The sequence below is a fragment of the Hemitrygon akajei genome, chromosome 2, assembly GCF_048418815.1.
Source record: "Hemitrygon akajei chromosome 2, sHemAka1.3, whole genome shotgun sequence".
NCBI lineage: Eukaryota > Metazoa > Chordata > Chondrichthyes > Myliobatiformes > Dasyatidae > Hemitrygon > Hemitrygon akajei.
Genome location: NC_133125.1, coordinates 161,454,618 through 161,469,920, shown reverse-complemented (window position 1 = coordinate 161,469,920; position 15,303 = coordinate 161,454,618). Strand labels below are relative to the sequence as shown.

Sequence of the window (15,303 nt, the reverse complement as noted above, 5' to 3'; positions counted from 1 at the left end):
GTCATCTCTCTGACAAAGGAGCTGGTTGTGGATTACAGGAAGAATGGAGACAGGACAACTTCTATTGACATCAATGGATCTGGGGTTGAGAGGGTAAACAGCTTTAAGTTCCTCGGCATCCACAGCACCGAGGATCTCACGTGGTCTGTACACACCAGCTGTGTGGTGAAAAAGGCACAACAGCACTCCTTTTACCTCAGACTTAAGGAAGTTCGGTATGGGCCCCCAAATCACTGCCTAGTATTGGAACTGTACCTCCCTTAATCGCAGGACTCTGCAGAGAGTAGTGCGGACAGCTCAACACATCTGTAGTTGTGAACTTCCCATGATTCAGGACATTTACAAGGACAGGTGTGTTAAGAGGGCCCGTAGGATCATTGGGGACCTGAGTCACTCCAACCACAATCTACTCCAGCTGCTACCGTTTGGAAAATCGTACCGCAACATAAAAGCCAGGACCAACAGGCTCCAGGACAGCTTCTTCCACCAGGCCATCAGACTGATGAACTCACACTGTTTTGAGTGTACTCTATATCATACTGACTGTTCTATTTATTATAAATTACTATGATTGCACATTGCACATTTAGTCGGAGATGTAACATAAAGATGTTCAATCCTCATCTATGTGAAGGATGTGAAATATAAGGTCAAGTCAAGTCAGCGGGTCAGGTAGCATCTGTGGAGGCAAAGGGACAGTCAATGTTTCAAGCCCAGACCTTGTATCAGGACTGAGAGTGTAAAGGGTAGATAACCAGTATAAATAGGAGGGATAGAGATGAGTGATAGGTGGATCCAGTTGAGGTGGGCTTGAAGTGCAGATAGAGTCAGTTTGGGTAGGGTTAATACCTTTCAAGCATTAGGCTCTTGAACAAGATGCGATAACTACATTCATCCTACTTCTGGTGTTCCCACACTGATGGTCTCACTATTTATTGCTGTTTATTTATATTTGCATTTGCATAGTTTGTTGTCCATTGATCCTGTTTACAGTTACTGTTCTATAGATGTGCTAAGTATGCCTGCAGAAGAAATCTCAGGGTTGTATGTGGTGACATATATTTACTCTGATAATAAATTTTACTTTGAACTTTTAGCGAAGGGTGGACACAGGGTCATGGGTCCTTTCTCACATACCCTTCTTTACAACCTCCCTATCCACTAGCTCCCTGTTACCTGGTTTGATTTTCCTTCCCCATATGGTTTCATCTGTTATTTTATCCACATATTCAACTAATCAGGCTCCTTGATCCGATTTGTTCATTATCCACTCCTAATATGGTTCTACTTAATTCCTTTCTATTTTGTCAGATTACATAATCCACAGCTTTTTGTTGTTTTCACCTACCACCTTCCAGCCTTTGTCACTATCCCCACTGTTCCCTCCCACACCTGGACTCACTTATCACTTTCCAGCTCCTGCTTCACCTTTCCTTTCACTTCTTTATACTGGCTATCTTCCTGTTGCACTCTCAGTCCTGATGCAGGGTCTCATTCCAAAATAATGTCTATTCCTTTGCCCCAAAGGATGCGCCCTGTCCCATGGAGAGTTTCTCCCGTATCTTGTTTTGTTCCAGACTCCAGCATCTGCAATCTCTTTTGTGTCCCCAAAAGTTAGGAAGACTGGACAGGGATTGGCACTGCCTGTTCCCTGCAGGAGATAGTGGAAAAGTTTGATTGTTGCAACATTCAGCAGCCTGCATGGCATTTCTCTGGTGTGCGTTACATGTTTGCTTATTTAAATTTATTTTACATTGCAGGCTTTTCTAAGAAGGACAATGCATCTGCTGCTGTGGGGATTGTAGCACTGCTGGGAATAGTATTGATCAGTTTGTGCATCTTTATTTGCTGGAAGAATAACACAGACCAAGGTATCTATCATTGTCTAAATTATTTGGGTATAAACTGCATGTGCCTCCAAATAAACTGTGACTTAATTTAACAAAAACATGATGGAAAGTAAAAATGTGAATGATCATCACAATTGCATCACTGTGGGATGCAATTCTCCCGTGTTTTTACCCATTTATGAAGTGCTGCTTTGCAGAATCAGGTTTAATATGACTGGCATATATTGTGGAAATTGACATTTTGTAGCAGCAATGCATAATTTAAGAAATGATAAATTACAGTGAGAAATAAAAAAAAAGTAAGTAGTACAAAAGGAGAGCAAAAAACTGAGGTACTATCCATGTGTTCGGTGACTGTTCAGAAATCTGATGGTGGAGGAGAAGAAGCTGTTCCTGAAATGCTGACTGTATGTCTTTAGGCTCCTGTACCTCCTTGATGGCAACAATGAGAAGAGCACTGGGTGATGGGGTTCCTTAATGATGGATGCTGCCTTCTGCAGTCATTGCCTTTTGAAGGTGTCTTTGACGCATTGCACATGATGGAACTGGCTCACTTTACAAATTAATGCAGCTTTTTCTGATCCTGTTCAGTGGCTCCTCTGTAGCAGTGGTTCCTGATGCAACCAGTTAGCATGCTATCCACAGTCCACCTGTGGAAATTTGCGAGCATCTTTGATAATATACCAAGTCTCCTCAACTCTGAATAAAATACTGCATTCTTTGTAATTGCATCCAGGATGTTGGACCCAGGATAGATAGATCTTCAGCGATGTTGACACACAGGAACCTGAAACTGCTTACCTTTTCCACTAATGATCCCTTGATGGGAACTGGAGTATGTTGCCTCAGCTTCTCTTTCCTGAAGACCACAATAATTCCTTGGTGTTACTGACGTGACTGCAAGGTTTTTACTGTAACACCACACAACCAATTGATCTATCTCACTCCTGCATGCTTCTTCATCACCATCTAAACTTCTTCCAATAATAGTTGTATCATCAGCAAATTCATAGATGGCATTTGACCTGTGCCTAGCCACATAGTTATGGGTGTAGAGAGAATAGAATAGTGGGCTAAGCTCATATGCTTGAGGTGTACCAGTGTTGATCGTCAGTGAGGAGATGTTATTTCTGTTCTGTACTGATAGTGTGAATGATCCAGTCACAGAGGGTGGTACAGAGGAGAGAAGATCTGCAGATGCTGGAAATCCAAGCAACACACACAAAATGCTGGAGGACCTCAGCAGGCCAAGCAGCATCTGTGGAAAAGATTATAGTCAACATTTCGGGCTGAGACCCTTCACCAGTCCTGATAAAGGGTTGGCCTTTATGTTGGCCCGGAACATCGACTGTACTCTTTTCCAATGATGCTACTTGGCCTGCTGAGTTCCACCAGCATTTTGTGTGTGTTGCATGGTACAGAGGCCTAGATTTTGGAATTTGTTGATTAAAACTGAAGGTATAATAGGTCAAATATGATGGCAGAATATAGTATTAATGGTTAGAACCTTGGCAGTGTGGAGGATCAGACTCTGTGGTTGAGAAGATCCTCAAGCATGGAACTGAATGTAGGAGCCGAGAGGTGATGTTGCAGCTATATAGGACCCTGGTCAGACCCCACTTGGAGTACTGTGCTCAGTTCTGGTCGCCTCACTACAGGAAGGATGTGGAAGCCATAGAAAGGGCGCAGAGGAGAGCTACAAGGATGTTGCCTGGATTACAGAGCATGCCTTATGAGAATAGGTTGAATGAATTCGGCCTTTTCTCCTTGGAGCGACGGAGGATGAGAGGTGACCTGATAGAGGTGTATAAGATGATGAGAGGCATTGATCGTGTGGATGGTTCCAGGGCTGATGGCTGCCACAAGAGGGCACATGTTTAAGGTGCTTGGGAATAGGTATAGAGGAGATGTCAGGGGTAAGTTTTTACTCAGAGAGTGGTGAGTGAGTGAAATGGGCTGCCGGCAACAGTGGTGGAGGCGAATAAGATAGGGTCTTTTAAGAAACTTTTGGATAGGTACATCGAGTTTAAAAAAATAGAGGGCTAGGGGTAACCTTAGTAATTTCTAATGTAGGGACATGTTCGGCACAACTTTGTGAGCCAAAGGGCCTGTATTGTGCTGTAGGTTTTAGTGAGTATACTGCGTCCGGTGCTTCCGGTGTGGCTTTCTATAAATTGGTGAGACCTGACGCCGACTGGGAGACCATTTTGCTGAACACCTACACTCTGTCCGCCAGAGAAAGCAGGATCTCCCAGTGGCCATACGTTTTAATTCCACGTCCCATTCCCATTCTGGTATGGCAATCCATGGCCTCCTCTAATGTCCTCAACTCAGGTTGGAGAAACAATGCCTTATATTCCGTCTGGGTAGCCTCCAACCTGATGGCATGAACACTGATTTCTCCAACTTCTGTTAATGCCCCTCCTCCCCTTCTTACCCCATCCCTCATTTATTTATTTATTCATTCTTTCATTCACTCCCCCCTTTTTTTCCTCTCTTTTCTCTCTCTGTCTCTCTCACAATCACTCCTTGCCTGCTCTCCATCTCCCTCTGGTGCTCCCCTCCCCCTTTCTTTCTCCCTAGACCTCCGGTCCCATAATCCTCCCCCTTCTCCAGCTCTGTATCCCTTTTGCCAATCGACTTTCCAGCTCTTAGCTTCATCCCTCCCCTTCCTGTCTTCTATCATTTTGGATCTCCCTCTCCCCCTCCCATTTTCAAATCTCTTTCTATCTCTTCTTTCAGTTAGTCCTGACAAAGGGTCTCAGCCCAAAACATCGACTGTACTTCTTCCTATAGATGTGGCTTGGCCTGCTGCGTTCCACCAGTATTTTGTGTCTTTTGCTTGAATTTACAGCATCTGCAGATTTTCTCGTGTTTGCGTCCTTTTATTCCCACTCACTGCCTCCAACCAATCAGCCAATACTTTAACCATGTCAGTTACTTTCCTGTAATACCATAGGTTCTTAACTTGGTAAGCAGCCTCATGTGTGACACCTTGTCAAAGGCCTTCTGAAAATTCAAATATACAACATCCACTGCGTCACCTTTATCTATCCTACTTGTAATCTCCTCCAAGAATTCCAACAGGTTCGTCAGGCAGGATTATCCCTGAAGGAAATCACGCTGAATTTGTCCTGTCTTGTCCTGTGTCGCCAAGTACTCCATCACTTCATCCTTAACAATTGACTCCAACATCTTCCCACTAAGGTCAGGTTAACTGGTCTATAATTTTCTTTCTGCTACCTTCCTCATTTTTTAAAGAGTGGAGTGACATTTGCCATTTTCCAGCCTTCTGGCACCTTTCCAGAGTCCAATGAATTTGGAAAAATCATTTATAATGCCACCTCAATCTCTAACACTACCTCTTTCAGATCCCTAGGGTGCAGTTCATCTGGTCCGGTTGTCTTATGTACCTTTAGATCTTTCAGCTTTTGAAAGACCTTGAACAACTTCTCTCTTGTGATAGGAACTGCACCCACGTCTCTTCCTTCACACACTACAACATCAGACATACTGCTAGTGTCTTCCACAGTGAAGACTGATGCAAAATACTCATTTAGTTCATCAGCCATCTCCTTGTCCCCTGTCATAATTATCCTGCCTCATTTACTAGTGGTCCTATATCCACTCTCATTTCTCTTTTATTTTTAACATACTTTTACTATCCACTTTGATATTATTTGTTAGCTTGTGTAAGCCGCAGGCTCACTCAGCTCGCGATCGTCCAGGGGAAGCAGCCTTCAGCCCCGCCAAACTGGGTCATCAAGTTTGTGTGGATGCTGTGTAATGTACCCCAGTCAAACCCACAGTGCAAAATATCAGACAGTACACCATATGCGATTTAAATGATTACACTTTATAATTCTTACTTTGACTATGTGGTCAGTAGAGAAACCAAACATAAAAGAACAGGGCGGCACTCTTATTAAAATTAACAGTTTGTGCACAAATCACTGGAGCTCACAGAACAAGATCTTCTTTCCACCCTTTGATCTCCTCCCAACCCCGCAGGATCCCAAACCCCTGCTTGGAGTCCGCTCTGCCGGCCAGCCTCCAGCATCTCTTCGTGCGTGTCTCCTCTCTTCATCCCCATCGGCGCGATGGGCCAAAGCCCGTGCAAACCAACAGCTCTCAGATACACAGGAAAGAGTAACATCTCTCCCATTGGTTACCAACTGAATTCCAAAGTCCCATTATCTCTAGTTATAACCTAAAACGTGCTGCTACAAAGAACCCATTACCTCAGCAGTTAATGTTATAGAGAAGCCATTTTGTTAGCCTTAGCAGTTAACATGAAAAATAAACCCTTACACTTTCTTTCATGTTTCATCTTTTCCCTTCTAATGATTTTTAGTTGCTCCCTGTGGGTTTTTAAAAACTTCCCAATCCTCTTTTTTCCCACTAATTTTTGCTTTGTTGTATGGCCCTATTTTTGCTTTTACAATGGCTTTGACTTCCCTTGTCAGCCTTGGTTGTACAATTTTACCATTTGACTATTTCTTCATTTTTTGGAATACATGCATCCTGCACCTTCCTCATTTTTCCCAGAAACATACGCTTCCAATTTACTTTGATCTCACATGGTCTGTACACACTGGCTGTGTGGTGAAAAAGGCACAACAGCGCCTCTTTCACCTCATACAGTTGAGGAATTTTGGTATGGGCCCCCAAATCCCAAGAACTTTCGACAGGGGCACAATCGAGAGCATCCTGACTGGCCGCATCACTGCTTGGGATGGGAACTGTGCCTCCCTCAATCGCAGGACTCTGCAGAGAGTGGTGCGGACAGCCCAGTGCATCTGTAGGTGTGAACCTCCCATGATTCAGGACATTTACAAGGACAGTTGTGTAAAAAGGGCCCGTAGGATCATTGGGGACCCAAGTCACCCCAACCACAATCTGTTCCAGCTGCTACCATCTGGGAAGCAGTACCGCAGCATAAAAGCCAGGACCAACAGGCTCCGCCAGGTCATCAGACTGATGAATTCACACTGACTTCAGAGCACTCTATATTACATTGACTGTTCTATTTATTATAAATTACTATGATTACACATTGCACATTTAGTCAGAGATGTAACATAAAGATTTTTACTCATGTATGTGAAGGATGTAAGAAATGAAGTCAATTCAATTCAATTCATACCACTGTAATTTCCTTTACTTCACTGAAATACTGCTACATCAGACTTCACTTTCTCCCTATCAAATTTCAAGTTGATCTCAATCATATTGTGATCACTGGTTTTGAAGGTTTTTTTTACCTTAAGCTCTGTAATCGCATCAGGTTCATTACATAACACACAATCCAGCATTGCTGATCTCCCAGTAGGCTCAAGACAAACTGCTCTAAAAAGCCATCTCTTATCATTCAACAAAGTCACACTCTTGAGATCCATTACCAACCTGTTTTTCCCCATTTGACCTGCATTTTAAAATCCCTCATGACTATAATAACATTGCCCTTTAGACATACCTTTTCTATTTCCTGTTGTAATCTGTGATCCACCTCCTAGCCACTGTTGGGAGGCCTGTATATAACTGCCATCAACATCCTTTTACCTTTGCAGTTTCTTAACTCAACCCACAAGGATTCAACATCTTCTGATCTTATGTTACATCTTTCTACTGATTTGATGCCATTCTTTACCAGTAGAGCCACACCACCCCCTCTGCCTACCTTCCCCTTCCTCCGATATAAAGTGTAACCTTGGATATTCAGCTCCCAACTACAACCATCCTTCAGCCATGATTCAGTGATGGCCACAACATCATACCTGGTAATCTGTAATAGTGCAACAAGATCATGCACCTTATTTCTTATACTACGCGCATTTAGATACAGCACCTTGAGTATCGCATTTGCTATCCTTTCTAATTCTGCATCCCTAATGATTTAATACTCAGACTGTTGGCTGTAACTAAGTCCCATCACCTACCTGCCCTTCCAGACAGTCTGACTGCATGCTATCTTTACTTTTTTACCATCTATCCTATCCTGAGTCCCTTCACTCCAGTGCGCACCCCCTGTCAAATTAGCTTAAATCCTCCCCAACAGCTCTAACAAACCTGCCCGCGAGATTATTGGTCCCCCTTAGGTTCAGGTGCAACCCATCACCTTTGAACAGGTCATACCTTCCCCAGAAGAGATCCCAATGATCCAAGAACCTGAAGCCCTGCTCCCTGCATCAGCTTCTCAGCCACGCATTTAACTGCCAAATCATCCTGTTTCTGCCCTCACTGGCATGTGGCACAGGCAGCAATCCAGAAATTACTACCCTGGGGGTACTGCTTCTGAGCTTTCTACCTAGCTCTCTAAATTCTCTTTTCAGGACCTGATTGCTTTTCCTTCCTATGTCATTGGTACCAATATATGCCAAGACATGCAGCTGCTCCCCCTCTGTCTCCAGAATTTTATGGACGTGATGTATGACATCCCTGACCCTGTCACCTGAGAGGCAACATGCCTTCCGGGTGTCCCATTCACATTCACGGAATCTCCTGTCTGTTGAGTTCCCTATCACTACTGCTCCCTTCTTCTCTCTCTTTCCTTCTGCATCGTGGATCCATGCTCAGTGCCTATAACCCAGTCGCCATGGCATTCTCCCAGGAGGTCATTACTCACAAAAGTATCCAAAGTGGTATACTTGTTCTTGAGGGGAATGGCCACTGGGGTGCTCTCCTCTAACTGCCTATTTCCATTTCTCCTGACGGTCACCCAGCTACTCACCTCCTGCAACTTCGGGGTGACTACTTCCCTGTAACTTTGATCAGTTCTCTCCTCACTCTACCATACAAGCTGAAGGTCATCCAGTTACTGCTCCAGATCTCTAATGTGGTCTTCAAGGAGCTGCAGCTGGATGCACTTCATGCAGATGTAGTTCCCTGGGAGACTCTGGGTCTCCCCGTTCTCCAATATCCCGCACGAAGAGCACACCACAGCTATTTAAATGGTACAGTAAGAGAGAGAAAAAAAAACAAAAAAGGAAACCTTAACAGATGCTTTACACAGAGCCGATGACTGTTCCAAGCCGAAGCCTCTTTTGAACCAAAGCCTGTTGCTTCTACTCTTGCAGCTGGCCTATTCCCGACAATGGCTGCTCCGCTTATCTCTTCCGTAGTTTTATTTAGTATTGCCAGGTGTTCGAGAAATCGACGTTCGTACTCTCAGGTTGGTGGCTACCCAAATGGAACACAACCTGAGTTTTTCCTCCCACCTGAGTGTGATCTCATCACAACAGTAGAGGAGGCCATGGATTGACATCAGAATGGGAATAGGATTAAAATGGGTGGTTACTGGGAGATCCCACTTCTTGTGCCAGACTGAGTGTAGGTACTTGGTGAGGGTGTCTCTCAATCTATGTCGGGGCTCTCCAATATACTGAAGGCCACACCAGGAGCACCATGCATTGCCTCACCCGGGGGCCTGAATGGTAGTGGGGGAGGAGGTGAAGGGGCAGGTGTCGCACTTGATGTGCTTGCATGGTTAAGTGTTAGGGAGATCAGTGGAGAGGGACGAATGGACAAAGGAGTTGCATAGGGAGCAATCCCTGTGGAAAGAAGAAAGTGGGGAGGGGAGGGGAAGGTATGCTGGGTGGTGGCTTCCCTTCCTCCTCCATCAATACTGCCATCTACTGCATCTCTTCCATTACACGCACATCTGCTCTCTCCCCAACCTCCTGCCGCCCTACCAGGGATATGGTTCCACTTGTCCTCACCTACCACCTCAGCAGCCTCTACGTTCAACACACAATGCTTCACAACTTCCACAATCTCCAACAGGATCCCAGCATCAAGCTTGTGTTTATGATGACATGAACATCGATTTCTCGAATTTCTGATAATGCCCACCTCTCCTTCACCATTCCCCATTCCCTTTTCCCTTTTCCACCTTATCTCCTTGTCTGCCAATCTCCTCCCTCTGGTACTTCACCCACTTTTCTTTCTTCCGTGGCCATCAGTCCTCTCCTAAGAGACTCCCCCTTCTCCAGCCCTGTATCTCTTTCAACAATCAACTTCCCATCTCTTTACTTCATCCCTACCGCTCCTGGTTTCACCTATCACCATGTTTCTCTCTCTCTCTCTCTCCCGCTCCCCTACCTTTTAAATCTACTCCTCATCTTTTTTTCTCCAGTCTTTCCGAAGAGTCTCATCCTGAAATATGGACTGGCCTGCTGAGTTTCTCCAACATTTTGTATGTGCTGTTTTTCCTCTTTTAAAACCATTCTGTTATTGATTTACTTCTGTCTTTCGGATCATTGTCTTGTTGCATTATCCAACTTCTATTAAGCTTCAGGTGACAGACTGCTACCATGACATTCTAGTGTAAAATGTCTTGATACAATTTTCAATTCATTGTTCCTTCAATGATTGCAAGCTGCCAGTCCCTGAGGCAGCAAAGCAGCTCCAAACCATGATGCTCCTTCCACCATGCTTCACAGTTGCGATGAGGTTCTGGTGTTGTGTGCAGTGACATTTTTCCTTCAGACGTAGCAATGTGCATTTCTGCCAATAAGTTCAGCTGTTGTTTCATCTGCCCACAGAACATTGTCCCAGAAGCATTGTAGAATATCTAAGTGGTCTTTTGTAAACTTGAGATGTGCAGCAATTTTTTTTGGAGAGCAGTAGTTTCCTCCATGGTGTCCTTCCATGAACGCCATTCAGTGTTTTTCTTATCACCATCATCAGCAATCACTCACAGTAGAGTATGATTCTTCGCCTGGTGGTTGATCTGGTCACTTGTGGTTCTTGAGGTGACTGAAGAGGCCAATCCATGACCCACAAGTCCTATTGCAGTGTTGGCAGATGTAGGTCATTGGGGTGGTGGTGGATATTGCTGGGTGTGCCTTTCTCAGTCTCTCCTTACATTGAAGCCACTTAGTCTCAGTGGCACAGTGGAGGTATTCTTCGAGCTGTGCAGTCCTTCTTATAGACAGTCCTTCTCCACCTTTTCCTGTCCTGTGCTAATTTCTCCCATTCATTCATGTTGATGTGGCACTTCCTCAGATGGGTCTTGATATTCTCCTTGAACCATTTTTTTGTGCCCTCCAAGAGTGCACTTCGCATCTTTGAATTGGCTGAACAGGACTTGTTTAGGGATGCAAGAGTCAGGCATGTGGATGATGTGGCCAACCCATCGCAATTGATGTTGAGTCATGATTGTGGCTATGGAGTTAATGTTAGCTTCCATCTGGATACTGGAGTTAGTACACTTGTTCCCCAGCTAACTCTTAGAATCTTTCTGAGGCATCTTTGATGGAAAGTTTCTAAGGATTTTATGAGCCTGCTGCATGTTGTCCATGATTCCACTCATATAGCAAGGAGGGGAGGACTGTAGCTTTATAGACCAGAAGCTTAGTGTTGGTCTTAATATCCTGATCTTCAAATCCCCATTTCTCAGCCTGGCAAAAGTTCCACTCACACAGCCTGTTCTGCAATTTATTTCGAGATGAATGTTGACTCGAAGAAAGAAGTCTGCCAAGATATGGGAAATGATCAGTGCTCTCCAGAGGGATGTCGTCAACTTGGAGGGTTGGAGGTTTAGGAGTTTGATCTGGAGCATGTTGGTGGAAGACTTGGGTTTTCTTGATGTTTAGATTAAGTCATAGGAGCATGCATGCTCTGGCAAAAGCATCCATTATGCACTGCAAATCCACCTCAGAGTGAGCTACAAAGGCATTGTCATCTGCATATTGACGCACTATGATGGAAGTAATTGACACCTTGCTCTTTGCCTTGAACCTGTTAAGGTTAAAGAGCCCCCCCATCTGTCTATAGAGGATCTGGACCCCTTCTGGGAAGTTTTGGCTTGTGAGGTGAAGAATAGTTGCAATTAAAACAACAAACAGTTGTTCCCCATTTGATCCCAGTTTCAACTTTAAAAGGTGCTGTTCCAGAGTTCTGATGACTGTTACACCCATATCATTGGCTAAGAGCTGTGGATCTTGAGACATTTCTCCAGGCACCTGATTTTGGATAGTACCTGCCAAAGGGCAGGACGATTGACAGAGTCAAATGCATTTGTATGGTTTATGAAGCCCATATAAAGTAGGAGATTTTGTTCCCAGGTTTCTCCTGCAATTGACATGCTGTGAAAAACATTCTCTGGCTGGACGGAAGCCACACTGAGACTCAGGTAGGAGATCCAAGCATCAAGGATGATGGTCCTCAGAATGGTCCAGTGTGCTTCAATGTCCTCTGGATACTGCTTTGGAAGCCTGGAAATGTTGTACCTTCACTATGTCTTTTAGGCTCTTAATGTTGAATCTTGGACGGCTCAGCTTCTTTTGCACTCTACTCTTCCACATGATGTTGATGGTAATTTTTGAGCAAATAAGCTGAAGGTCTTTCTAGCCATCATCAGCACTGATCATGGCTCTTGTATTCTCTATGTCTCTGTGATCCCTTCTCTGAACAATGGCATAATCTACAAGATGCCAAGTCTTTGAACGGGGATGTATCCACAAAGTTTTACCTTGTATCTCTGTCGGAACAGGGTGTTGGCGATGGTCAGATCATGTTCAGCACACTTGGAGAAGAAGAGCAATCCACTGGAGATGATGTTGCCAACACCTTTCTTCCCAGTTGTGCCTTCCTAGGAGTTGCTGCCCCTGTCTACTCTAGCATTGGAGTCTCCAAGGAGAATGATCTTATCTTCCTCGGGAATATCTGATAGTATGCGGTCGAGGTCAGTGCAGAAGGTCTTCTTAACATCGTCTGCTGAATCTAGGGTTGGAGCGTAGGCACTCACAGCTCTACCTATTTGGTTGTTAGCAAGCTTAAGGTGCATAGTCATGAGGCATTTATTGATGCCAACTGGCAATTTGGAGAGTTGACTGATGATGCTGTTCTTCATGGTGAATTCAACTCCATAAATTCTGGATTCATCTGCTGATTTCCCCTTCCAGAAACGGTGTATCCATCCTTCTCCTCTGTCAATTTTCCTTCCTTGGCCAATCGCGTTTCAGAGAGGGCAGCAAGGTCAATTTGGAATCTTCTCAGCTCTCTTGAGATGATCGCACTATTTCTTTCAGGATGATGGCTTGTTTCACTGTGCATAAGTGCCCGCACATTCCAGGCTCCGAAATTAATTTGCTTTTGTTTCAGACCGCAGTTTGGTGATCCCACTGGATGTGGTAACCCGGTTAGGAGAGAGGAGGCAGGCTTTTTTTTTGCAGGTTGAGGGTGGGGTGGGCTGATTGGGTCCTGAATAGTACTGCTCACTCATGGGTGCAGTTGCCGAAAAGCTCTACCTGCCTCAGTACAAGAGCAAGACGACCTCATCTAACACCCACTGCCTGTGTGTCAGCTTGTGGCTAAGAGCTCCCAGACTTCACTGTCCTGTGCCTGTCACTACTTCCTGATCACCACAGAGCTTTGTCTAAGTTGGCCAATCAGATTACCAAACCAGGAGAAATGCCTGTGCAAGAGGTCTTTTAACATGGGGAGACTGGGTAGTCTTCATAGGTCCATGATTCCAAAGACGAATTTACCATCATCTTCCGTCTGCTCCACCGCTGAGGTCTTGGTTGGACCATGCTTCATTGGATCCTCCCCCTTGACCTTACTGCCATGGGTGACCCTACCAGGAGCTAAGCTCCAGACGGCACCGCTTTCAGGATCACACAAGCCTCTCCAGCACAACAAGGTGGTGGTACCCTGGCAAAATATTTTTAGTGGACACATGATCAGAAGCTTTAGTAAGTTCCAGAGATTTCTGGAGGTCTTTCGCTGCTACTCTGTTGTACTTTTTCACCTCCTTCAGCATTGTACATTGTGCTCTTTGAGTGATTATTGCAGGATGCCCATTCCTTGTAGAGTAGCACAGTACTGTACTGAATTTCCTCCACTTGTAGACGATTTCACTTACTGTGGACTGATGAATACTCAGGACTTTAGCAATTCTTCTTCTAAGGTCCTCTGAAAGTTGTTTTGATCGATAATTGGTGCATGCAAACAGATCTTTCTTGAAAAGAGCAGGCTCTGTTGGTAATCTGACTTTGTGTGACTTTTTTATAGGGCAGGACAGCTGTACAACCTACACCTCCAATCTAATTCTATTGATTGGATCAGCTGGCTCCAAATAGCTTTTGTAGAAGGCATTACCCCTGAGGTTTACGTACTTCTTCCAACAAATACATGTAATAGTGGATCATTTTTCTCAATAAATAAATGAACAACTATAATGTTTTTGTGCTATTTATTTAATTGGGTTATCTTTATCCAGTTTTTGGACCTACGTGAAGATCTGATCACACTTTAGGTCATATCTATGTAGAAATAGAGAAAATTGTACAGAGTTCACAAACTTTCTAGCCACCTCTGGAGGTGTTTTTCAGTCAGCAAACCTCAGCAAATAGTGTGCTACATCAACCGTCTCTGTGGCCTCATTTTTGTGATATATTATCCACCTTGTTGAGCAATCTATGTTGATGTTGTAGGGATTCCTTAATTTCATCAGACAGAATTCACCCAGACTGTTAAGGTGTTAAGGGTTGAGTTTGCTGTGTATGTTACATTGTACGTTATTACATTTTGGGGGTTGTTTTTTTTCTTATATACAAACACACACACACACACACGCCATTTGTTGGTTTTTGGAATAAAGTGTGCCTTAGAAGTAATTACACTCATGTCGATTTTTGTCAACATGCCTACAATATATGATGTTTGGCTTACACTGAACATAGCATTTAGTCTGATTGCCAAAACGCTCAGTTTTGGTTTCATCAGATCGTAGAACCTTCTTCCAGCTGACTTCAAAGTCTTCCACATGTCCTCTGGCAAACTCTAGACAAGATTTCATATGAGGTTTTTTTTCAACAGTGGCTTTCTCTTTGCCACTGTCTCATAAAGCTGCGGCTGGTGCAGCACCCGGGCAGCAGTTGTATACGCAGTCTCTCCCATCTCAGCTACTGAAGCTTGTAACTCCACCAGAGTTGTTGTCGGTCTCTCGGTGGCCTCCCTCACTAGACCCCTTTTTCCACAGTCACTCAGTTTTTGAGGATTGCCCGCTCTGGTCAGATATACAGCTGTGCCATATTCTTTCCATTTCTTAATGATTGATTTAACTGTATTCAGTGACTTGGAGATTCTCTCGTATCCTTCTCCTGACTTGTGCTTTTCAATAACCTTTTCATGGAGTTGCTTGGAGTGTTCTTTTGTCGACATGGTGTAGTTTTTGCCAGGACACTAACTCACCAACAGTTGAACCTTCCAGATACAGGTGTATTACAGGTGTATTTTTACTACAATCAATTGTAACACCTTCACTGCACACAGGTGATCTCCATGTAACTAATTATGTGACTTCCAAAACCAATGGGCTGCATCAGTGACTTTGCAGAGATCTGTTTTCACTTTGAACTGGAAGTCTTTTTTCTGTTGATCCATGTCAAAAATGGCAAATTAAATCCACTGTGATTCAATGTTGTAAAATGTTAAAAGAGGAAAA

At 44.1% G+C, this 15,303-nt stretch overlaps 1 protein-coding gene across 8 annotated transcripts in view; it reads left to right on the top strand.

Moving 5' to 3' along the window:
- The window catches only part of LOC140717349 (uncharacterized), a 95,810-nt gene that overhangs the window by 56,181 nt on the left and 24,326 nt on the right, over positions 1-15,303 (top strand). For all 8 annotated transcript variants that reach the window (XM_073030913.1, XM_073030862.1, XM_073030853.1 and 5 more), the window contains one exon: positions 1,761-1,871. In XM_073030913.1, the coding sequence (XP_072887014.1) occupies positions 1,761-1,871 (111 nt within the window). The remainder of the gene's footprint in view (positions 1-1,760; positions 1,872-15,303) is intronic.